At 54.8% G+C, this 22,511-nt stretch overlaps 1 protein-coding gene across 4 annotated transcripts; it reads left to right on the forward strand.

The window, feature by feature from the left end:
* Positions 1-1,812: 1,812 nt before the first annotated feature.
* Positions 1,813-22,489, forward strand: grap2a (GRB2 related adaptor protein 2a). 4 transcript variants are annotated; one of them, XM_069196898.1, is made up of 9 exons: positions 1,813-2,154; positions 5,002-5,100; positions 10,570-10,726; positions 16,566-16,657; positions 18,005-18,124; positions 18,815-19,004; positions 20,103-20,207; positions 20,606-20,716; positions 21,331-22,489. In XM_069196898.1, the coding sequence occupies exons 3-9, from the start codon at positions 10,649-10,651 to the stop codon at positions 21,505-21,507; spliced, it is 873 nt and encodes a 290-aa protein (XP_069052999.1). In that variant the 5' UTR covers positions 1,813-2,154; positions 5,002-5,100; positions 10,570-10,648; the 3' UTR covers positions 21,508-22,489. The 4 variants fall into 4 exon arrangements, with proteins under 4 accessions (XP_069052999.1, XP_069053000.1, XP_069053002.1 ...); XM_069196899.1 differs by lacking the exons at positions 1,813-2,154; positions 5,002-5,100 and adding an exon at positions 5,127-5,171; XM_069196901.1 differs by lacking the exons at positions 1,813-2,154; positions 5,002-5,100 and adding an exon at positions 7,953-10,118.
* Positions 22,490-22,511: the final 22 nt, after the last annotated feature.

The raw sequence follows: 22,511 nt of genomic DNA on the forward strand, positions 1-22,511 counted from the left end.
GGAACAAGTAATAGGTTTATTCCATGCTGAAAAAAAAGAAGAGAAAACAACGTTTCGGCCGTGGAGCCTTCTTCAGGTGCTCTGAAGAAGGCTCCACGGCCGAAACGTTGTGTTCTCTTTCTTCTTTTTTTTCAGCATGGAATAAACCTATTACTTGTTTATTTTATTTTTTTTTGCTACCAAGTCCTCTTCCGCTAAACACGAGTCGGAACTCCTCCGGCGCGCGGCTCCGGCTGTCCACGCGCCCCTGCGGACGGCAGTGCGTCACCGGGCTGCACCAGTCCGCTCCCCTCGGCTGCGGTTATTGTCGCGTGTGGGGGGGGGGGCGTCGTGCTTCAACTGTAGCGCGTGCGGCCCGGGAACAAAAAAAAACTTGGCGGAGCGGTGGCTCTGTGGCTCATGATCTGCGCCTGTGGCTGGAGGGTTGCCGGTTCAAATCCCGCGGCCGGTAGAGGAATCCTACTCCCTTGGGCCCCTGAGCAAGACCCTTCACCCCAACAGTACAATGGCTGACCCTGCGCTCTGACCCCCAGCTTCTCTCCCTGTCTGTGTGTCTCTGTGTCTCCTTGGAGAAAAGCTGGGGTCTGCGAAAAGACGAATTCCTAATGCAAGAAATTGTATAGGGCTAATAAAGAAACATTATATTATTATTATTACATTATATTATACATTATTATATATAACATTATATACTTTGGTACAGTAGCTACAGTACAGGGGGGCGGGGCGGTGGCTCTGTGGTTCAGGATCTGTGGCTGGGAGGTTGCCGGTTCGTATCCCGCGGCCGGCAGAGGAGTCCTACCCCGCTGGGACCCTGAGCGAGGCCCTTCACCCCAGCTGCTCCAGGGACGCCGTATCAATGGCTGACCCTGCGCACAGACTCTTGATCGGCGCTCCCTTAGTAGTAGGCGGACCTGGGTGTCTTTTTAACCTTAAGGTGTTTTTCTTTCGTAAAGTTTGCTTTCCCTGTACCACGAAATGAGCCCGTTCTATTGAGAAATGCAGTAGTTGTTGATTCCGTCCCGGGGTGTTTGTGTTTCTCCCCCCCAGTGACATTGTATTTGAAACGGGCACCTGCAGAACAGGTGTCACTCAGCCCGGACCTCAGGGGGACTAAACCCCACGCGTGTGTCGTTGTCCGTGAAGCCCGGGAGCCGAGCCCAGCGACACCAGCCCTCGCTGTGGGGGGGCGAACTATCCCCTCCGGGGGCGACGGGCATCACTGCACAACCCCCCCCACACACACACACAAACACTCACACAAAACGGCTGTGTTCCAAGAACCGTTTCAAGAGCAACTCAGCGCCACGCAGGTAGACGCTCTGGCTGTAAACGAGGTCTTGTCGTCAGTTTGGGCTACAGTTTAACACGTCGGAGTGGGGAGAGTCGTCGGGCGTGCGGGCTGCGGAAAGACCCGAGCGCAGAGGTGACATTCCGCGCTGGAAATGTGTCTTTTCTTCACAACAACAAAAAAAAAATCCGGGTGTCGTGTGAAGTGTGGGCAGGTAATGAGGGTCCCGGCCAGAGGGAGGCGCCTCTGCGCACACCTGTAAGGAGGAAGCCGTCAGGGCCGAATCGCAGGCGGGTTCCTTTTTTTAAAATATTGCTTTTTTGTTGTTGTTGTTGTTTCGGGTTTGTTTTCTTCGACCCGAAATCGAACCTCGGCCCTTGCCGCGGTCCCGCCGCCCCGCGCGCGGGCCGGGGTTCCGTTCGCGGCGGGGCCGCGGGTGGGGGGCGGCTCGTGAGGCTCGAGGGGCGGGGCCGGAGGAGGAGGAGGAGGAGGAGGTGCGACGTGCAAAAAAAAAGCCCGAAGAAGCCGTTTCCAAACTTACAGAAGCGCAGCTAGACAGGAGGAGGAGGGGGCCAGGAGACCAGCTCGCTCGTTATTTCTGTCTTCCGGATAGTTTCTGTTTCTTGCAATGCGTTCACCCTCTTCGCTCACTGGTTTTTAACCTGCTCTACATTCCTCCCCTTCGCTGCTTCCCGAAAGAAAACGGAGTGTGTCTGAATTTTTTTTGTTTGTTGGGTTTTCTCTGGACTCTCCTCTCCTCTGAGCTTCGGACGGGAAGTTCGTTCGCGTTTCGCCTCGAGGAGCGACGAGGAAGCTGCCGCGCGTGCCTGGAGGTGGTGGTGGTAGTGGGGGGGACGCGGCTGGTAAGTGTATATCGATCGTGCGCGTGTGTGTGTGTGCCCCCCTTCCCAGACCAACCCACCCGTCTCCCACCTCGCCCTCACACCTGCGCCGGGAACATTCGCACCCGGGGCCGCCGGCTCGGTGGCGCTGTGCCGGAGGGGGTCGCAGCCCGGAGGTCTTCCGCGTCGCGCTGCGATCTCGGCATAGAAACAACCCCGTTAAAAGTTCGCAGTGAAAGACGGGGCTGGCCGGGCAGGTGCAGAACAAGCCTTCGCTCTCTAACGGTGCCGGCAACACGCAGCAATAACGGCGCCCGCCTCGCCGCGCTTTCCGTTTCAGAGCTCGGCGCCTCTCGTCGTCACCTCCGAGGCCGACACAAAAAAGGGAAGAAAAGGTCGTGGCGGCTTGTTATTGTGAGCGACAACATGCGAGAACGGGCGTTAAAGACCCGACGGGACGCACGCTGCTCCGAGCTTTCTCCCTCGGCCGGGAGATTCACGTCGTTAACTTGTTAACGGCCTCTAACAGCTGTTAGGCGCTTGTGACGTTTTGTTTAATTTTTTAAAAAAAGAAAGAACATTAACGATCGAGGCAAAAAGAATAAAAACCTCTCGGAGGTTTTTGCAGGCCGTTTCCAACAGCGGCCGGTGGGCCAGTGTCCGCCATCAGCCCGGCGGGGCGGTACAGCAGGCCAGGAGCCCCTTGAGGGAGAGAGCCGGCCCGCTCTGGGGGGGGGTCTGGCGAGCCCCAGGGGTAGCCTCTCTCCGTACAGCCCGAGGGGGGAGGGCTCGGCACCGGGCGTCCGACACAGACGCTGGTGTTCCTTCCCGCTGCTCCTCGGTCCCTCTGGGCGCCAGGTGACCCAGTGTGAGCGGGGCCCCCCCCGAGGGGCCCCTCTGGGATGCTCTGGGCTGCTCTGGGCGTGGCCTCCCCTGCCCGCCGCGCACGTGGCCGGAAGAGAGGGTCACGTCCTCCCCGAAATCATAAAGGTGCTCCGGAGACGCCCTGCGGTCCAGTTCGCATGCAGCGCAACACCCTTCCGGCCCGCGGAGCCCGTCCAGGAGGTGAATGAGTCCAGCCCGGTGACGGAGGTCCAGTCGCAGTGGACACTCCAGCAGGAGCGGAGTTGGGAGAAATGATTGATTGATTGATTGATTGATTGATTGATTGATTGGCCTTCAAGTCTTGGTCCCATGTCTTCTGCTTGTGGCTCCAGCCGGACACACCCGCTGCTCCGAGTCCCGAGTTTTGTTACGATCCCGTTTCGGTCCTGGACCTGGGATTATTCCAGGGAAGCTCGGGGCGGCGGATCTCCCAGGCAACACCCCTGGGGGGGGCAGTGGATCCTGGGGCCTCCCTGTAGGGGGTGGTGGATCCCCAGGAGCTCTCCTGTGGAGGGCGGCAGATCCCAAGAAACACTCTTGAGGGCGGCGGATCTCAAGGCTCTCTGTAGGGAGGTAGCAGATCTCAGGGAACACTGCTGAGGGGGGCAGCGGATCTCAAGGCTCTCTGTAGGGAGGTAGCAGATCTCAGGGAACACTGCTGAGGGGGGCAGCGGATCTCAAGGCTCTCTGTAGGGAGGTAGCAGATCTCAGGGAACACTGCTGAGGGGGGCAGCGGATCTCAAGGCTCTCTGTAGAGGGGCAGCAGATCCCAGGGACCACTCTGCGTGGTCAGGTCGGGCACGCTGCCCTTAACGCACTCGGGAGCAGGCCTTAACGCCGGCGTTTCTACAGGACCCATTTCCTGATGAGGCCTCGTTCGGGGGCACAGAGTCGACTTTGTGCTGTGTGCGGAGAGGTGTCTTGGCTTGGAGCTGATAAACAGTGCGTCGGCACTAACCCTTCGGCACTAACCCAGTAAGCCAGCGATGATCGCCAGGGAACTGTGCCGGACCCTGGTAACTCCTCTCTTACACTGCCAGCTATCGCAGTTCGCTGCATGGTACCGTGTGGTGTGTCTCGGCCTCGTGATACAGCCCGGAGCTCCAGCCGTAGCTGAGTAAATTGAGTTACCCTGGTTTATTGCGGGGAACAGGGTACAGGAGGTGGTAAATGAGTGAGGTGCGGTGTCACGGTGGGGGTGGGGGTGTTCTGGTCCTGGTTTGGGTTGAGATCAAGGTGAGGGTGAGGTTGTACACTAACGGTTATGGTTCAGCTGCTAGAGCGTTTCAGCTGCTGCGTGTTTTAGCTTTTTTGCTGGTAGAAATGTATGGATTAACCAGCCACTTTGCTCAGAATGGTTCACCCTTGGTCTCCATCTGTGTGAAGGGCACCACTGACACCACAGTGCTCTGTTTTATTTGACTAAATCAGTGGTTCCCAGTCCTTGTCCTGGTCACCCACTCACACCTGCTGGTTCCAGCTGAGCCCTCAGTGACACAGTGAAACCCTTCATTGACTTACTAATACAATTGCTGTGAGCTGTTTGTTCCCAGCCATTATACCTGCTTGTTCCTTGTTGCTCTCTGTTGGAGCCTTAACTCTTCTGTTTCATAAGTGAAATAAACTTCCAGACTTGTGACAGGAAACGGCATGCAAATATTCAATTGAAACAACTTCAGTTGGATGGAATGAAAACCAGCGGGTGTCTCCTGGTCACCAGCACTGGGAGCCACTGGACTTGATGGTCACGAGTTGGGATTTGATTTGAGCTGCTGAAGTGGGCTTTAAGGGCACATCCTTCTTGTTATATTGGATCTGAGGTGCAGGGTTGATGTGAAACAAGACAAACTGGCTTCAGAGCATGACTCTGGAAGTACATCTGTCAAGATCAACGGTCCAGCCGGTGTTGTAGAGCTCTATAAATATAATTTAAGACCAGGTTACATGATCTTGATTGAGGTTTAATTGAACTCTCCTGAACAGGTGTGAAGCCGCTGATGTTCTAAGGGGACCTACAGAACCTGCTGGAGGACTGTGCCCATGGAGTGGACATCGGACTTTCTGGATTAGGGACAAGTCAAGGTAGGTTGGTGTCCAAGAGGGTTGTACCCATGGAGTGGACATTGGACTTTCTGGATTAGGGACAAGTCAAGGTGGGTTGGTGTCCAAGAGGGTTGTACCCATGGAGTGGACATCGGACTTTCTGGATTAGGGACAAGTCAGGGTGGGTTGGTGTCAGAGAGGGTTGTGCCCATGGAGTGGACATCGGACTTTCTGGATTAGGGACTAGTCAGGTTGGGTTGGTGTCAGAGAGGGTTGTGCCCACGGAGTGGACATTGGGCTTTCTGGATTAGGGACAAGTCAGGGTGGGTTGGTGTCAGAGAGGGTTGTGCCCACGGAGTGGACATTGGACTTTCTGGATTAGGGACTAGTCAGGTTGGGTTGGTGTCAGAGAGGGTTGTGCCCACGGAGTGGACATTGGGCTTTCTGGATTAGGGACAAGTCAGGGTGGGTTGGTGTCAGAGAGGGTTGTACCCATGGAGTGGACATTGGACTTTCTGGATTAGGGACAAGTCAGGGTGGGTTGGTCTCAAAGAGTTGGGCAGCAGGAGATGAAAGACAGGAGTGCTCCTCCTGGAGCAGGGGCGGCAGCGTCTTCTGGAAACGGAGCTCTTCGATACTCCAAGACGAACTGTACAGCAGTTCAAAGGCTCTCCTCGGTTCTTGAAAAGCAGAGTCGGGTTAAATCGCAGCGCCGACCCTGGATGGCTTGGTTCAGGCATGTTGCTCCAGTGACGCGGCGGCAGGACTTTCTGCAGCTTTGTGGCAGCGCAGTTAGCCGGGCAGATTGTGGAGAGCGGTTCACGAGAGGGGTGGAGGGCTGGTGCTCGCCGGCTTTCTACTAAACGTCTTGTGATCCCGTCCAGATACAGTGGGGAAGTTCCAGCAAGTGCATGATCCCTTTTCCTGGAATAACTACGTAATCTTCTCCCGAGACCACGGGGCCTGTATCTCTGGGCGCCCTCGAGGCAGGAGACGGCAGGCCAAGGAGTGAACGGCATTTAGAAGTCAAGAAACGGGCAATATTTCACAATCTGTCCCCTCTCCCTGGGGGAGACGGGGGCTCTCCAGGCCGTCAGCTGCTGGCCACTTGTAAAAAAGGAGATAAAGGATGTTATCTCTCTCTCTCTGTCTCCTTCCTCTTTTAAAATAAAAAAAACAAAAGTCACACTAATACGGGGCGGAGCGGTGGCACTGTGGCTCAGGATCTGTGGCTGGAAGGTTGCCGGTTCGTATCCCGCATCCGGCAGAGGAATCCTACTCCGCTGGGCCTCTGAGCGAGGCCCTTCACCCCATCTGCTCCAGGGGCGCCGTACAATGGCCAACCCTGCGCTCTGACCCCCAGCTTCTCTCTCCCTGCCTGTGTGTCTCATGGAGAGCAAGCTGGGGTCTGCGAAAAGACAAATTCCTCGTGCAAGAAATTGGATCCGGCCGATAAAGTGCTCTGATCTTACAGCGGGGGTGAGAGTGAAGGAGAACGGAATCCACCGGTCCCTGCAGAGCAGCCCGGGCCTCATGACACACAGGCCTCCCCTGGTTAGGGCAGGGAGGTGTGCCGCAGTCCCTGTTTTAACTAGGGAATTCCTGAATTTGTCTTTTCTTTCCCCACCAATGGATTTTCAGTCTGTGGGAGGAGCTGTGGCATAGTGGTTAGCATGGCCTTGCAGTGCTGGGGCCCTGGGTGCTGTCTGTGTGGAGTTTGCATGATCTATCCATGATCTCCCCACTACCCGCCCCGACCTGCTGGAGGCGCTGCTGAGCTTGCCCTGCTGTCATCTTGGAGGTGCGCCACTCAGGTCTCCGCGAAAACCATCAGGCTCCGCGCGCGGCCTCCCTCTCGCGGTAGGGTTTCGGAGCTGGGAGTTCCTGAGGGTAACGGGATGACCCAGGAGGCAGTTCAGGACAGCTGATGGCCAGGCAGGTGACCCTTGGAAGTCGTCAGAGGTGAGAGGCAGTGGGAGAAGCACCGCGACTTCAGCCTGGGCTGCCGAGCGCAGTCCTGTGCCTGTGCTGTTGCGGTGTACTGGCCCCCTGACCGGGTGAAGTTAATAAGTCACCAATTAACGCGCGAGGCGTGAAAAGAAAAGAGGGAAAAAACGGAGAGGGTGGAAAATGTGACGCAGCCCAGCCTGCCGGCGCGCCCAGTTCCTCTTTCACCTGGGCCCCTCCCCTGTGCGGGGCAGCTGGAGAGGCTGGGCGCGAGTGAGGCAGGTGAGGAAGGGCGCGGAGAGCGAGGAAGGAACACGCCTGGACCTTCCCTGTCTCAGAGCTGCCTCGGCGGAGGAGACGGACAAGTGGAGGTCGAGCAGGATCTGCAGCAGTCGGAATAATGTCCGTGCAGGAGAAGGGGCTGTTACTGGAATGAAGAAGGGGGGTTATCCTTACAGTTTAGAAAGATTTTCGAGTGTTGAGAAATGTTTGGGATTTAGAATAATAAATTCCAAAAGTGCTTATGACTTCACATCTTTGGCTTTCACTGGATGCGTGTGTGTTTTTTTTGGGCCAAGTTAAAGGATTACTGTTTGGGTCTTTGTAGATAGTAACACGTTTTAACTCCTAGTTTTCGAGAAACCTTGGCGATTCCGTGACGCCGTCCCAGTCTTGTGCTCTTTTCCTGGGATCCTGCAGCAGGGCTGGGCAGGAGACTCCTGCGGTAAAGTCGGGCTCCACTCGGCACCGATCCTGTCCGCTCCGGACCTCTAGAGTCATCTGCTTCCGGCGCCGTTCGGGATCCACGCCACAGATGAGCCAGAACGTTTTCTCAAGCCTAGATAAGTCTTCGCTTTCTCCTGTCAATCAGAGGCGTTGGCAGAATATTCGAATGGTGAGAAGGGAGAGGAGGCCATCTAGTCTTGGAAGCTTCAGATGAAGTAACAAAAATATCGAGCACCTTGTGAGCATTTAAAAGGACACTGCCCTGAAAGCTCATGTGGATTAATCTGCTTTGCGTTGATTGATTCATCTCTTTTTCTTCTATACAATAGACGCGCACACAGTGTGCTGGTGAATTCAGGGGGAGTGTGAGAGAAGAGGGACAGCAGTGTCTCCAGTCCAGTCAGGAGTGTGTCAGTGTGTGAATTCAGGGGCAGTGTGAGAGGAGAGGGACAGCAGTGTCTCCAGTCCAGTCAGGAGTGTGTCAGTGTGTGAATTCAGGGGCAGTGTGAGAGGAGAGGGACAGCAGTGTCTCCAGTCCAGTCAGGAGTGTGTCAGTGTGTGAATTCAGGGGCAGTGTGAGAGGAGAGGGACAGCAGTGTCTCTAGCAGTGTCTCCAGTCCAGTCAGGAGTGTCAGTGTGTGAATTCAGGGGCAGTGTGAGAGGAGAGGGACAGCAGTGTCTCTAGCAGTGTTTCCAGTCCAGTCAGGAGTGTGTCAGTGTGTGAATTCAGGGGCAGTGTGAGAGGAGAGGGACAGCTGTGTCTCCAGTCCAGTCAGGAGTGTGTCAGTGTGTGAAATCAGGGGCAGTGTGAGAGGAGAGGGACAGCAGTGTCTCCAGTCCAGTCAGGAGTGTGTCAGTGTGTGAATTCAGGGGCAGTGTGAGAGGAGAGGGACAGCAGTGTCTCCAGTCCAGTCAGGAGTGTCAGTGTGTGAATTCAGGGGCAGTGTGAGAGGAGAGGGACAGCAGAGTCTCTAGCAGTGTCTCCAGTCCAGTCAGGTGTTTGTATGTGCTGGTGAATTCAGGTGTGGGTCAGCTGTGGTATTTCTTTCAGTCCAGTAGCTGCCAGAGGGATATTTTTTTGTTTTTTCTTCCTCGTTCTGCCAGGAAGCAAACCGTAGTTCATGATCGGAAAGCCCAGTGCTGTTCAGTTCTGAATCTGTGCCAAGCAACACACATTCAGGCAGGTAGACTCTGTACAGTGTGGATGGAAATACCCAGAAAAGAAACATCCTGTAACAGATCATTTATTTACCTGCTGTGTTGTGCAAAGATGTTGCAGCGCAGAGGGCCGGTGCTTTCATCATCTGGAAGTCTTTCAGGGTGCGTCGGGGACCTGAAAGACCCAGCACATCGACACGGTGCTTTCCCAGAGCAGTCTCCTCCGTGTGTGAGTGTTGGCGCTGGCCCCTGTGAGCCGTCTTGTGATTTTTCACTTCCGAGTTTCCTCTCGGCCCCAGAGCCAGGTCCAGAGCGCCAGTGGTGATCACGATTGCTAAAAGAAGTGGGCTGAGGTGCCCCTCTGAGCTCTAGTCTGGTATTCCGATACCCCCAGTTCCGCTGTCTTGTTTGTTATAACCAGGTGGCCATGGTTTCTGTGCCCTGTACGTTCCTGTGACTTGATAATACTTAGCTGGGAATTTCAGCGCGACTGATAACGTGACTGGATTTATAAAGCCATCACACTATGTCCTTCTGTTTTCCACCACTGGATTTTCCGTGCCAGATCTCTTCTTCTTCTTCATCATCATCATCATCAATAACGCTGGCTTGATGTTAGGAATATAGGGAGAAATAATTCTGATTCTGGTGTTTTGCAATGGCAGCAGGATGGCTGGGGGTCTGTGTATTCTGAGCACACCGAGAGCACACGGGCCCCCTGCAGAGCCTGTGGTCTCGCGCTCCGGCCCCGTCTGGCTGTCTCTCCGTCTCCCCAAGACCCCGCCCCCCCCTGTCCACACTCGCAGGCCTCTGTCAGAGCAGGCCCGAGGGGTGGAAGGGGCCCCCCCAGAGTCCCCACGCCCCTCTTGCGCCTCAAACTCGGCATCATGAACCTGGTGCCGCTGTGTTGCTCGGCTCCCTCCTCAGCACTTCCTGTCGGCTCCCCCACAGTCAAACAGGCTCTGCGGGGACGCAGGATTTATTTATGGCCTCTGCCAGGCACACGATAGTTCCTCTCTTACTGAGCAAAGTCCGCTCCGAAGGCCACGTGTAAGAAGATTAATCACGTCAAGCAGTGCTGGCTTAAGCACAGCGTGTGCACTGCAGACCGGAGGTGAACCCCAGAGAGGCAGACGGGGGTCCTTGAACCCGGGGGCAGCTCCTGGGGTAGGACCTGCAGGTGGACCTGGTGCGGGCCACCCCTGCGGAGTGCTGGAGAGAGGCCAGTAGGTTCGGGGTTTTTGTACAAGGTCTTGTGCAAGGAAGGCAAGTTAAATTCAATTGAGTGTTAAAGACTAGAAACCTGGGGAAAAAAACGAGATTTATCTTCTGCGTTTGTTTGTTTTTGTTTGGCCAACATTCTCATTTAATAAAAATAAATAAAAAACTGTCAGAGAACAAAAACACAAAGAGAAAGAAAATCCTGAGATGGTGGAAATACCCTGGGAGGAAAGAGCATCATGGGAGTGATGTCTGGGTGAGGCGTGGACCGGAGTGTGAAGCCGCAGAGCTAGTAGAGTTCATGTTCGACACTCCCCTTTCGTCTAAGTGCTGCAATTTAAAGTACCTTTTCATTGAAAACGAAATTGTGGGGCAGGGCCTCGCAGGGGGGGGATGTTAAGACAAAGACTGTAAGTGTGTGTGCGCCTAACTCTCCCCCCTGTCTCCTCTCCACAGCCTGCCCGAACAAGTCTCTTACCCCGGCTCTGTGACCCCTGACCCCTGACCCCTGGCCCTTGATCTCACCGTGCCCAAGATGGAAGCCACAGGGAAGTTCGATTTCAACGCCACTGCGGAGGACGAGCTGAGCTTCCGCAAGGGAGACATCCTCAAGGTAAGGGCAGGGGCAGCAGGGGCCCCTGAGTTTGCCCTGCACCTTTAGTGCGTGTGTGTCACATGGGGGAAAACCTGACTCGATCCCAGAATAGGACTGCGTCAGGTATTAGTCTGCCTGGGTGCTTATAGAAGCATGTAAAGCATGTCATAAACTACCAAGAATTTCCCGAAGTTTTCATCTGAATGTGTCACTTCTGTGCAGCTGGTAGATTCCTCCTTACATGTAGTCCTTTGTGCTCTGTCTGGGCTCTGCAATATTAATGGGGGCACAGATGATTCATTTTGGACCCAACATAAGACAGGTTACAAACCAGAGGAGCCCATTCGGGACGTGCTGCCACTCAGGCAGTTAGTTTCCGGCTGTTTCCTGAAAGAAACCGGGGTATCAGCCATATCATCACTGCTTGGGCAGCTTGTGCCATGCTCCCACCACCCTTTGGCTAAAGACGCGCCTCCCCTTCTTGGTTTTAAATGCGCTTTCCCCCCCAGTTTCCACCTGTAACCCGTGCTTCGTGCTTCACCATTGGCTTTGAAGAAGCCTGCTGCGTTGAGCTTGTCAGATCGCGGCTTGGCATTGCTCGCCTAAACGCAGGGCGGCGCAAAGGCCTGTGGGATACCTCGTACTTGGGCGTGTCGTGCGGGGGCCTGATGCAGGTCCCCAGGCAGGGCAGGCTTGCACTAACGTCAGGTGGCGGGAAGACAGTGTGTGTGTGTGTGTGTGTGAGTGAGTGTGTTTGTTTGTGAGTGTGCCTCTGCTCGGCCGGCTCTGGAGCAGATCGCTGCACATCGCGACAACCCCGAGCATGTTCTAGCTTCTCACTTGCATCATGGGAACCTGCGCCTCTGAGCTTCCGCTTGAGGTTGCTGTACCTGCAGTTGCTTTGCAAGGATGAGTGCAGAAGCAATGAACCTTCAGACATGTGTATCCCTTCAGAGCTAACCTACACGGCGGCCCTTATTTGGCATGGCCCGCTGCACAGGTTTATACAGAGGGAGGAGATAAAAAGCAGCCGGTAGTTTCTCTTCCCCACCAGGCTTCATTTTGGAGGGCCTGTTCATCGGGGCTGCTCGCTCACAGGTGAGGAACACAGAGGCTGACCTGGTCGTCATTCAGATTCACAGCCCTGTTCCCCGCAAACCGGGGTTCTGACTTTTATGTTCTCCTCATGAGAAGGAGAAAGGGTGGAGGTCGGAGGGAAAGCAGGGGAATCTCACACCCTCTTCCTCCTACAGCCGCCCCCGAAACTTTTGTGTTGCAATCGCGAGCTCCAGAGGCAGTTTCCAAGTGGAATGTTTTTGTGTGGGGCCAGGGGCTAATAGAAGCCCGGAGGGCAAGGAGCAGAGTCCCAGACTAAAGGGGTCTCCCTCCCCCGTGTCCCTGACTCGGTCCCAGCAGCCTGTAGCAGCCCGCGGGCCCTGCTGGGCAGATGCAGCTGCCCTCGCCTGACCCCTGTGCTGCTCCGACCAGAGCTACCTGGATCTTTCCCGTCGGGTCGGGTCCGTGCGGTCCGGATCAGAGCAGGAGCTTTCCCTCTCCGGCCCCCGGTGGGTCCGCCTTCTCAGCGCCGCCAGCAGGCCGCCGCCTCTCTGTCTTGTCCCTGCGCGCTGTGAGCTCAGGTCCGGGAGAGCCATTGCAAAAGACGTACGCCGGAAGTCCCCTCTCTGGTCGTCCGGGGTGTTGAAAACCTTTCACACCCCGTATCATCAGAAATACCCCCCCTGCAGCTGTTTCCAGTAAGGTACTGTGAGAGTACTGTCAGTTCAAAATGTCTAAGCAGTGCAGGCCAAAAGAAGGAAGAATTTGAGAGAGAAAGGCAGTCTTTACTGTCCCTTTGCTATAAATGCTCAAGTTCTCCCAAGATGCTCAGTTGCGCCAAGCACGTTGGATTCAGTCAGCCGGGGCGTTTCTAGGGCTTACGTCAGTCTGGACCCGTGTAACGTCAGCCCTGGTGGAGGGGATTCTGGGAGTCTGTGGAAATGCCATCGATTTATCCGTCCTTGTCAGGTTCGGAGTGGGGAGTGGATGAGCAGTACCAGTGGGCCTGCTGTGCCCAGTGGAAACTGCTTGTGCAGTTTACGAACTATCAAGGGCTACAGTAATTAGATTTCATACTTCAAAGACTAATATCACCTGTCAGCTACTGTAGTGACGTCGCCCAGGGTCCGAATCGTGATTGCATGGGTCAACCGGCACTCTCACAGACACCTCTACCAGCTAAACCTTCGGGAGATCCCAAACTGGTCATCTTAACAATAATTGTCTATGACTGATGCTTTTATCTTAGGTAACCTTAACACCCCTTTCTAAAGCTGGAGAGCTGGGATTTGAACCCACAACCTTCCAGTTAAAGAGTCCAGAACGTCCAACTATTGCTTCCCCGTTTACTCACGATTGACGAGCTGATGCCTGTCAGTCATCTCCTTTTTAAAAAAAAAAAACGTATCTTTTCGGTGGAAGAAAGTTTGACGGAGCTAGGAGTGACTATCGCGATGCGGCAGGCTGAATAGATTATTTCACAGCTCCGCAGAGCCCGCTTCAAAAAGGCGAAAGTCAGCTCAGGGCGTTGGTTAAGGGTTGGGTTAAGGCCCCGGGGATCCTGCAGCCCATGCAGGTCACTGGGTTACAGCGTGAGCTGACGTCTCAGCCTGCGAGAGCCCTGTGCACTGTACCGGTACGGGCTCCTGGGCTCCTGTACTGTACGTCTGCAGCGCTGCCCAAGTGCAGTATCAGTCCATCACGACGGAGCTGTGGGTGGAGAGGTAGACGAGGCAGAAGCTCTCTCTTCCTCTTTCCCTCCCACGCCCGCGCTAAAGCGCTCCTCAGCGTTTCACATCCGCCGCGCCGCTCGTCCGGCCCCGCGCCATGCCTCCCTCTCGCTGGGCGCCGCAGTCGGCGCGTTTGATCCCTGCTCTTGATCTCGACCCGGCGCAGAGAGAGAGGGAGAGAGAGAGAGGCTTGATCTGGGGGCGGGAGGGAGATGTGGCTGTGGTCTGTGACCAGACCAGCCCCCCGCCTGACGGTGGAGCAGAGAGAGAGAGTGAGAGAGCGTGCACACGTTGGGGGGTTGTTGGGAGGAAGTTCAGCAGCCCTGGCGTCTGTCCAGGCACGTGGTACAGCGTAACAACCGCAAGGCTACAGGAAAGCTGAAAAACCACTGCGTCTCCAGCTCCTCCCCATCTCCCCAGGAGGACCTCGAGCTCCTTAACTGACCTCTTACGCTATACCTGCTAATTTGGACCGATGCACAGACGCACAGATGGGTCTTCAGTCTTTGGGTGGGTTTATTCTTGGAGAAGAAGACCCCCCCCCCCCCGGCACGCAGGACTGTTCCCAGCGGAAGCACCCACGCGGTTGCCGTGGTTTCAAATCGGAACCCCTGCTTCAGCCGGCTGGGCCGAGCTCTTGGGCCCTCGTGTCCTGACCTTTGACCTCCCGGGAGGGGGACGTCGCTCGGGACAGGCATGAGCCGAAGGCGCTGCTCGGCCCGGCAGCTGCCGGGACGCTTTCACGAACGCGCAGGAAACGGTGTGGTCCCTCCCGCTAATGAACGGACGGGCAGAGCAGCAGCGCTCATTGAGTTCACTGCTGGGGCCCGGGGGTCAAAGGTCACCGGCAGACAGGCAAGATTTAAACAAGTAGGTGAAGAGTTATCCTCACGAGCTCTCCTTGGACACCAGAGGCGCAGTCTGCTCAGCGATAACCTAGCGCATCCGGCTGCATGAATAGATCTCGAATGGAGAATCGCTCGAGCAGTTAACCACTTGAGCTGACCTCACTCTTTTTGTTGGCAAAGGGGCGTTTCTAAAAAAGAAATAGCAGAGACCGCGACCGCGGTGACGTGGGCAGTTCTGACCAGCGGAAAGGCGAAAGCCAAGGCCTGCATGTGGAACGAGCTGTCGGAACAGGAGGCTGATGCTTGGGACATTTGCACTCCCTCTTCGCCCGTTCAGGGGCAATCGGAAAACGATGGCGCGGACTTCGAGAACTGATTTTGCGAAACTTCGTCTGGGGGAGAGGGGAGCCAGCAGGGGCCACCGAGTTCATGGCCCCCGTGGCACCCCAAGACAAAAGAGAGGGTGTACCCCAGTAATAATCCAACCCCCACTGGAGACGAGGGGCCCTGTTATGACTTGTTCTGCACCCCCAAGGATTAATCAACACCCCCTCCTCCGTCAGTAACGACATGTCAAAAAATACTTGATATTGGGGTGGGGGGGGGCCTGCATTTAAATTCTGTTGCCTTTTCACAACTGGGGGCGGGGGCACTCCTGAGAGCAGCCATGTATTCTGTGGAAAGAGGGGCGGCGGAGCGTTCATTCCTGCGTCCCCCCAACTCCAGATTTTTCTCTTACTCTTGGGAGATTCTCTAGTTCTTTAAGGAAGAACGACTTCTGTAGCAATGGCATTCGAGTGGCCTACAGTAGTATTTACTGTCTGATGGTACAGTTCTAGCTTCAACACAGTCTCTCTGCTTCCCTCCTGGAAAAATCCAATCCAATAAGCGCTAACCTGGGAATCGGTTAGGCTGGGATGAGGTTTGTGGTCTCTCCTGTTTGGGGATTTTCGACATTGTCTCTTTAAGACCGCAGCGCAGGTTGGTGACAGCCGGGACAACACATTAACAGAAGCGATAACAGGGCTAATTTAGCTCGTTCTGCTCCATCCCAGCACACTGGCTCATAAAGCCAGCTCAGCTTGCCTCTTTTATTTCACTGTGGAATTCAGGGGCTCTGTGCAAGTGAGAGCACGGCGTTTTAATGCCGAATTAATCCTCGTTAAGAGGAAGTGCAGCCGCTGTAAAATGCTGTGATTATCTGGCATTAAAATCCCATGTTTCTTGCGTCTTTGTCAAACAATAAAATGTTTGCCTGTGGTTTTTCACTTCCTGCCTGTAAATTGAAAGCAGATTTCAGGAGGCAGCTCGGGTGTTAAAGGCGAGCAGAAATGTGTTGGAAGTATTTCCACAGGAGCCCGGTTTGTCCAGTACTTTTCAGTTACAGGGACGCTGTGGCTCAGAGCTGTTGACGACACCTTGGTACATTTAAGTTTCAGTTTGCTTCTCTGAAACTCCAGCTTCTCCTGGTCGATCTCTCTCCAGTCATTTCAGCCGTTGTTGGTGCCACCAGCTGAAATCACTCAGGAAAAGTGACAAGAAAGCAGCTGTTCAGCTCCTTGAGCTCATCTGGTAGCAAGTAGCTAGTTGACCCAAGGATATCTTCCATCTCATTTTGGAAGCAGCCAGAGTATCAGCTGAAACAATATGGCTGGGCCGCTTGTTCCACGCTCCCACCACTCTTTGGGTAAAGAGGCACCCTGTTGTTCTCCGTCTTAAATGTGTTCCCACTCATTTTACGGTCTTTCACTGCTGGCTCTTAAGAGTTCCTTTGGGTCAGTTTTGTCAGCACTTTTGAGGATTTTTAATAACTGAATCAAGTCTCCTTGTAGTCAAAGGTCAAGACTAAAGCGATAACTAAAGAGATTGGCCGTTACCAATCATGGCCTCCTAATAATCCCCATCTCTGAACTGGCTTCATCGCTCTGTTCTCCTCCCCACTGGGAGCTGGTGTGTGGTGAGTGTACTGGATCACTCTGGCTGCTGTCGCATCATCTAGATGGGGGCTACACACTGGTGATGGTCTCTCTCAGTGCAGTGTTAATGTACTGGAGTGTCCAGTCAGTGTGTCTGTGTGAACCCCTCTCTCTCAGTGCAGTGTTCATGTACTGGAGTGTCCAGTCAGTGTGTCTGTATGAACCCCTCTCTCTCTCAGTGCAGTGTTCATGTACTGGAGTGCCAAGTCAGTGTGTCTGTGTGAACCCCTCTCTCTCTCTCTTTCAGATCTTAGCGACTCAAGATGACTGGTTCAGAGCCGAGCTTCACGGTCATGAAGGCTTTGTGCCCAGAAACTACATAGAGAGACGAGTGCCCAGGTGAGACGCAGTGAGTGAGGTAGAGAGAGGAGAGCCTGGTCTCCAGCTGTGATTCTGAACCCAGTTCACCTGACCCTGACCCTGAGCAGAGTGTCCAGTCTGATGTGAGAAGAGGAGACCAGTGTGCAGTGTAGGCACACCAGGGGAAGACTGGACACTTAGTGTTCCTGAAGCCTGATTCACTTCCTGGCCTACACGGCACCGACGGCAGAGCTCGGATAGATCAACACCTCTACGGAAAGTGACATTTCTCAGCTGACGAGGAGTCTCCCTGGCATTTCCCCATGTGCATTGGTTCTAGCTGTTTTCAAGAACTAATCAAATAAAACTATTCTGTCTGCTTCTGGACTACCCTCTCAATATCTGTCCCCCCTTTTAAAAAAAAAAACGGGGTTACCATTTGCTAGGAAAGAGGTTCGGCTATCTTGTGGAATGGTGTGTTATGCCACACCTGGCCACTAGGGGTCACCCGTTGCCTTTCTCTCTAAAGTGCAGGGCAGTGTAACATTTTCTCAGCTGTGAACCTTGGTTAAAAGAAATGTAATATCTTGTTTCAGACTTTCAGAAATGGCCTTTTACATGACATAATGGAAGCGCAGACGTCGCGATTTAATCTGCTCGTTTATACGTCACAACGCGATCTCCTTTCTGCGCGGGTTGCGACGCGGAAGAGTGATTCCAGAGCGGTGCCTTTGTCACAGCCTCTACCTCCCGAGCCTTCTCTTAACGAAACCTCCCTTCCCGCGTATCTCCCGTCGCGCCTTGAGTCCTTAAAAAAAGCGGCGGGCTTGTCCCGCAGGGATCCGGCGCTTCACCTCCAGAGCCGAGACCTTTATCCGGCAGCAGAGTCCCGGGGAATCTGGAGCTCGTGCTGCTGGTCTTCTGGCGTGGGCTCTCGTGCCAACCCCCTGCTCCCTGACGCCCCTGTCCCTGGGCTCTCTCTCAATTCAGTTCAATTCAAGGGGCTTTATTAGCATGACCGATGGGCACAATCAGTGTTGCCGAAGCAAATAAAAATAATAAAATTAACATGGAACAAGACAAAAAAATAGAAGTAAAATAAAACCTACAGACATGTTACAGACATTTACAACAAAGACATATTATAAAATATTGACATATACTGTAGGCGGCTGGAGCATTACTGGGAGACAGACTCACTGTTCCTCAGGCTGGGACAGGAGATCACATACTGGGCTGCCAGATCAACTGAGTTCCCTCCTCCCTCTCCCAGTAGGATTGGGACCTGTTGTGGTTTTGGCAGGTGTGGGAACTCTGGGATTCAATTTCTGAATTTCGGGAAGAATGTTTCTCTAATCCCAGAGTATCTCTCTCTCTCTCTCCCAGCTGGTACCAGGAGGATGCCCGGCGCCTGTCTGCGGAGGAGACCCTGATGTCCCGGGAGGTGGGCACCTTCCTGATCCGCGGCAGCCAGAGCTCTCCGGGGGATTTCTCAATCTCCGTCAGGTGGGAGCTCCGGAGGGGGGGTCTACTTCCTGGGAAGACACACCTCACTGCCAGTCTGGAGGCCAGCGCCTGTGTGAAAACCTCCCCGTTTGAGGAGCAGGCTTTGGTGTGCAATTCAACAGAGCGTCTGATCTTAAAAGCAGAAAGTTCGGTTTTATTTTTTTTTAATTATACCCTTTCAATTCTGAAAACCGGTCATTGGATTTCTGCCCCTTTTTTTTTTGCAGGGTAGACAAATATCTTTGAATTTTGTCGGTTTTACTGTTTTTCCCAATTTCCCTTTCAAATTGGACGCCAGGGCGCAGTGTTTTAAGGGGGGAGGGGAGGAAAGGCAGCACAGGATGTACAGGGGGTATCGGACGTCCACACACGCCCTTACCGACAGCTCAGCTTTCGCCGATGTCGAGGCTGAAATCGAGACCGATCACATCAGATATTGAAGTGGGAAAACAAATGGATCGTTTTCAGGAAAAATTGAAGACAAAACTGGTGCGTAGACTTCTGATATCCGGTGTAAATCACAGATAGAAGCCGACAGCCTTCCAAGAATTGCAGTGGCTAGCAGTGTGGGGGGAATTCAGTCCCGCTGGTAGCCCAGAAGAGGCAAATGCAGGACTGAAAAGGAACGTGTCCTGCAAAAGAGTCCCACCCGCCTGCCCACCTGACCCCAGCCCCGTGTCCCCCCCGCAGGCACGAGACGGACGTGCAGCACTTCAAGGTGATGAAGGACGGGAAGGGCAGCTACTTCCTCTGGTCGGAGAAGTTCCCCTCCCTCAACAAGCTGGTGGAGTACTACAAGACCAACTCCATCTCCAAGCAGAAGCAGATCTTCCTGCGGGACGGGTCCCGGGACGAGCCGCCCTTCCCCCCACACATGCAGGTAACCCCCCTCCCCGGTCCCGGTCCCGATCTGGCGCCGAGGCCCGGGTGATCTGAACGATGCCGCCGTGGGTGGCGGGCGGCTTGTGGGATGATGGGATAGCCGTGGCTGGCAAGCAGAACGGCCTTGAGCTCCACAGCGGCCACGGGCAAGCGCTTCGCCCTCGTGAGGACTCAGCCGCGTGGTCCAGCTGGTCCTGCGACCACTGAAACCAGCACGCTTCTGTACGGTCCTGATGAGGAGCAGATCTGGGGTATTTGTAGTGGTCTGAAGCTGTGCTTGAATATCTCCTAATTTGCACTGCCGTCTGTGTAGATTTCCCTAGTTACTGCAAATGAATGAAGATGAGTATTAATTAGCGCCTGCCATTTCCCAGTGCAGAAGAGGGCTTGCTAACTGTCTAAGCAGGCTTCTGATTCCACCTTTAGAGAGGCAGTGTGTTGCTTTTATTACAGCTTCTCATCTTGACCTGCCTGACTTCAGACAGTGAGGCAGATTCATTTATAAGGGTGCATACAGTAGATGCATGCTTTCAAGAAATACTATAAACTGAAGGCGCTCCTTGTTAGGTACATATCCTTTCTAGTGTCTGTTTCAGCAGTCAAGAGTTGCCCGTGTCATGTGGGGAGACCCAATAAGGGTGAAACAGCTGTGCTTGGCTGCTAATTATGGCTCAATGTTTATATGCAAAGGCATAATTGGAAGCCTCTGTAAATGGTTCTGTCCTCTCCTCAGCATTCTGAAACAGCCGGCAGCCAGAGGTGGTTAATATTCATTCCCATAAGCCCTAGCAACCTCGTGCTCTCCACACGCTCTCTATCCCAGGAGGGCGTTCCCTGCCCCAGCGCAGCGCTGCGGTGCTACAGCACTGATGTTCACTGCAGGGTCTCCGGTGCCACCGGGTTTGGCGGGTAACTAGAATCCCCAATGAGCACAGGCCTGCAGCCAGAGGTCAGGGAGCCCCGTGGAGTGATCGAGTCAGGTCGCTGCGAGTCCAGGGTGGAGTGAAACCGGAAGACATGCTGGAGCTCCTGCAGTGTCCAGGCCAGTCAGTCTGCTCGACTCCCCACCCCCCTGCTCTTTCTCTCTTTCCCTCAGACCAAGAGGGGCAGTCACGAGGAGAGAGGCCACCCCTTAGCTGGTTTCGGGGGTCTTCCTAATCCAGGAGCCCATCGCAGGCCTTCCGACATCCCCTCCCAACAGGTAAGGACACCGGGGTCCCCCGTCCAATCCCTGATGGGGAGACCAGACAGCCTGAGCAGTCCCGGCCGGAGACCCCTGTGGGGCAGTCGCTCTCTCTGTAATATTGATGTAGCTCCTTCTCTTAGCATGCATGCAGGGGTTAAGGACTGCGCTCAGGCCTGGAGAAGCAGGAGGCTGTATATTTTATTGGGCTTCTTTGCTCCGTCATCTGCTGAAGACCCTTGCAAAGAGGTGCATTTCATGTTGCTAAAAACTGAGGAACCGAGCCCAGAGCCTCTGCTGCCCACTGTGACTGGATTCTGGGAAATGAAATTCCCAATGAATTTGGCTTTTCCCAGGCGCACCGAGCTGGAAGTTTCCTAAACACCCCCCCTCCCATCTCTCTCTCTCTTATCCAGATAAAGCGGAGCAGCCTGGATGACCGGGTGCACGCCCCACACTCGGGCATGGGCAGCTCCGGAACCTGTGGCCCGCCTCGACGCCCGTCCGAGCCCCTGCCCCCCGTACAGGTGCGTACGGCCCAGAGCGCTCGGCAGCACCCCCTCGTATCCGCGCGGCTGCAGGAGAATCGTCTTCCTCCGCCCCCGGAGGCAGTGGGGGGCCTTGTGTGATGGTGTGGCTGGCAGTTCCCGGTTCAGACCCCAGCTGTGCCACTTAACAGGGCCTTGAACCTTCTCGTGCTCTGGTCCTGGAGGATGGGGTGTAAAACCTTCACCTCGTTCTGCTGGACCCTGCTGCATCTGCTGGTGCCTCCCAGTGAGCTTGGATTAAATGACTCCACTTTTATGACGCATCTGCTGTCGGTCCGGACATGACAGTCATGCATCAGCAGTCGCCAGGCACCAGGCAGCAGCCTGAACGCAGAGTGCCAGCTGAGCTTAATTAGAACAGCCCTGTAACCCTTAGGTTTCCGTCCTGTCTGGATGTGAACGATAAAAAGCACGGGGAATCTTGCCTTTGAAAAGAACAGCTTTCTCAGGGATCATGTAAACTCCAGCGAAACGCTGAGCTCGGAGGCAGAGCCGGGCACAAGTGCATAAGGGTTCAGTACAAATCCGTCTTTGGCAGCAGTCTGCTGTCGCCTCCCGTCTCTGACCTCCAGTGTGCGTCTCCTGTGTTGCAGAGCTCAGTGTTCAGGGTGAAGGCACTATACGACTTCATGGCAGAAGAGAGCGACGAACTCGGCTTCCGCACCGGCGACATCATTGAGGTTCTGGACCGCTCGGACCCCTCCTGGTGGCGGGGGAGGCTGCGTGGGCAAACAGGCCTCTTCCCCTCTAACTACATCGTACCACTCTGAGAACACCCCCCTCGTCCAGGGAGCAGTGGAACATTCCGCTGAAACACAGCATGCTTCCCTGAGAACATGTCCATGGTTCGGCCCATCTCCCATGTTAGGGGGGGGGCACGTTAGTGATACTAATGTTGTAGAAAAAGATGATTTTGGAAAGCTTCTGGCAGGGATGGTGGCTTTCTCGAGAGAGAATCGCTGGGCACCCCCGGGTCTCTAATTCACTGTTTCTCATTATTGCTTCAGCCTCGTGTTTAATGTGGGTTTGTCCTCCCAGCCAGCCCAGGCCGTGTAGCCGATTCCAGCGTCCCAGCGGAGATCGGTCTCCTGCGGCCTTTTGTCCGTGCTCCTTACCGAGCGCGATGAGCGGCACTCCTGCGAAAACCCTGAGCACACCCAGGGAAACTTCCCCGGCCCAATCCCAACAAACGGAATTGCTGTCGTTTGTGTGTGTTTGTTTGTTTTACAAAAAGAAACTGCTTGCAACGGGACCAAACCTCTCGGAGTGCGGCCTGCCCCAGCAGCTCGCGGATTTCGCAGGCAGTGGCGGCTCATCGCGGCCGGCGTGACATGAGGGTCCGCGTGCCGTCTGCGGGACCCTCGGCTCCCTGCGACTCCTCACCCCCCTGCCCTGCTAGACGTTGATTCTGCTGGTCTGCGTGTGCGTGTGTGTTTAGGAGGGTCCAGTGCTCCAAGGGGCAAAGCATGGTCCTTGTTGGCTCTGGACACGCTGACCTCCAGTAGCAACAGGGGTCAGTCTGTGCCTCTCGCCGGCTCTCGGAGTCCTGCTGGAGGATCGGCCACATCCGAGAGACGTCCCCAGTGCATCGTGGGCCATCCCCGCTCGCCGGACAGCGGCACCGGTCCATCTCAGTCCAGGACCGGTCCTCTGTTTCTTCCCAAGTGCCTTGCCGTCCCAAGAGTCCACTGCCCGTGTTGTTTGTCGTACGAGTTCTAATAAAAAAAAAATGAGAACGATATCGTCGCCAAACCAGCCTCTGCCCCTTCTTTTT

Source organism: Lepisosteus oculatus, chromosome 12 (assembly GCF_040954835.1).
Source record: "Lepisosteus oculatus isolate fLepOcu1 chromosome 12, fLepOcu1.hap2, whole genome shotgun sequence".
NCBI classification, from domain to species: domain Eukaryota; kingdom Metazoa; phylum Chordata; class Actinopteri; order Semionotiformes; family Lepisosteidae; genus Lepisosteus; species Lepisosteus oculatus.

Coding starts and splice junctions, on each gene's coding strand:
- grap2a (XM_069196898.1), top strand. CDS start 10,649: ATGGAAGCCACAGGGAAGTTCGATTTCAACGCCACTGCGGAGGACGAG. Junction 19,005..20,102: donor CCTTCCCCCCACACATGCAG/GTAACCCCCCTC, acceptor TCTTTCCCTCAG/ACCAAGAGGGGCAGTCACGA. Junction 20,717..21,330: donor AGCCCCTGCCCCCCGTACAG/GTGCGTACGGCC, acceptor CCTGTGTTGCAG/AGCTCAGTGTTCAGGGTGAA.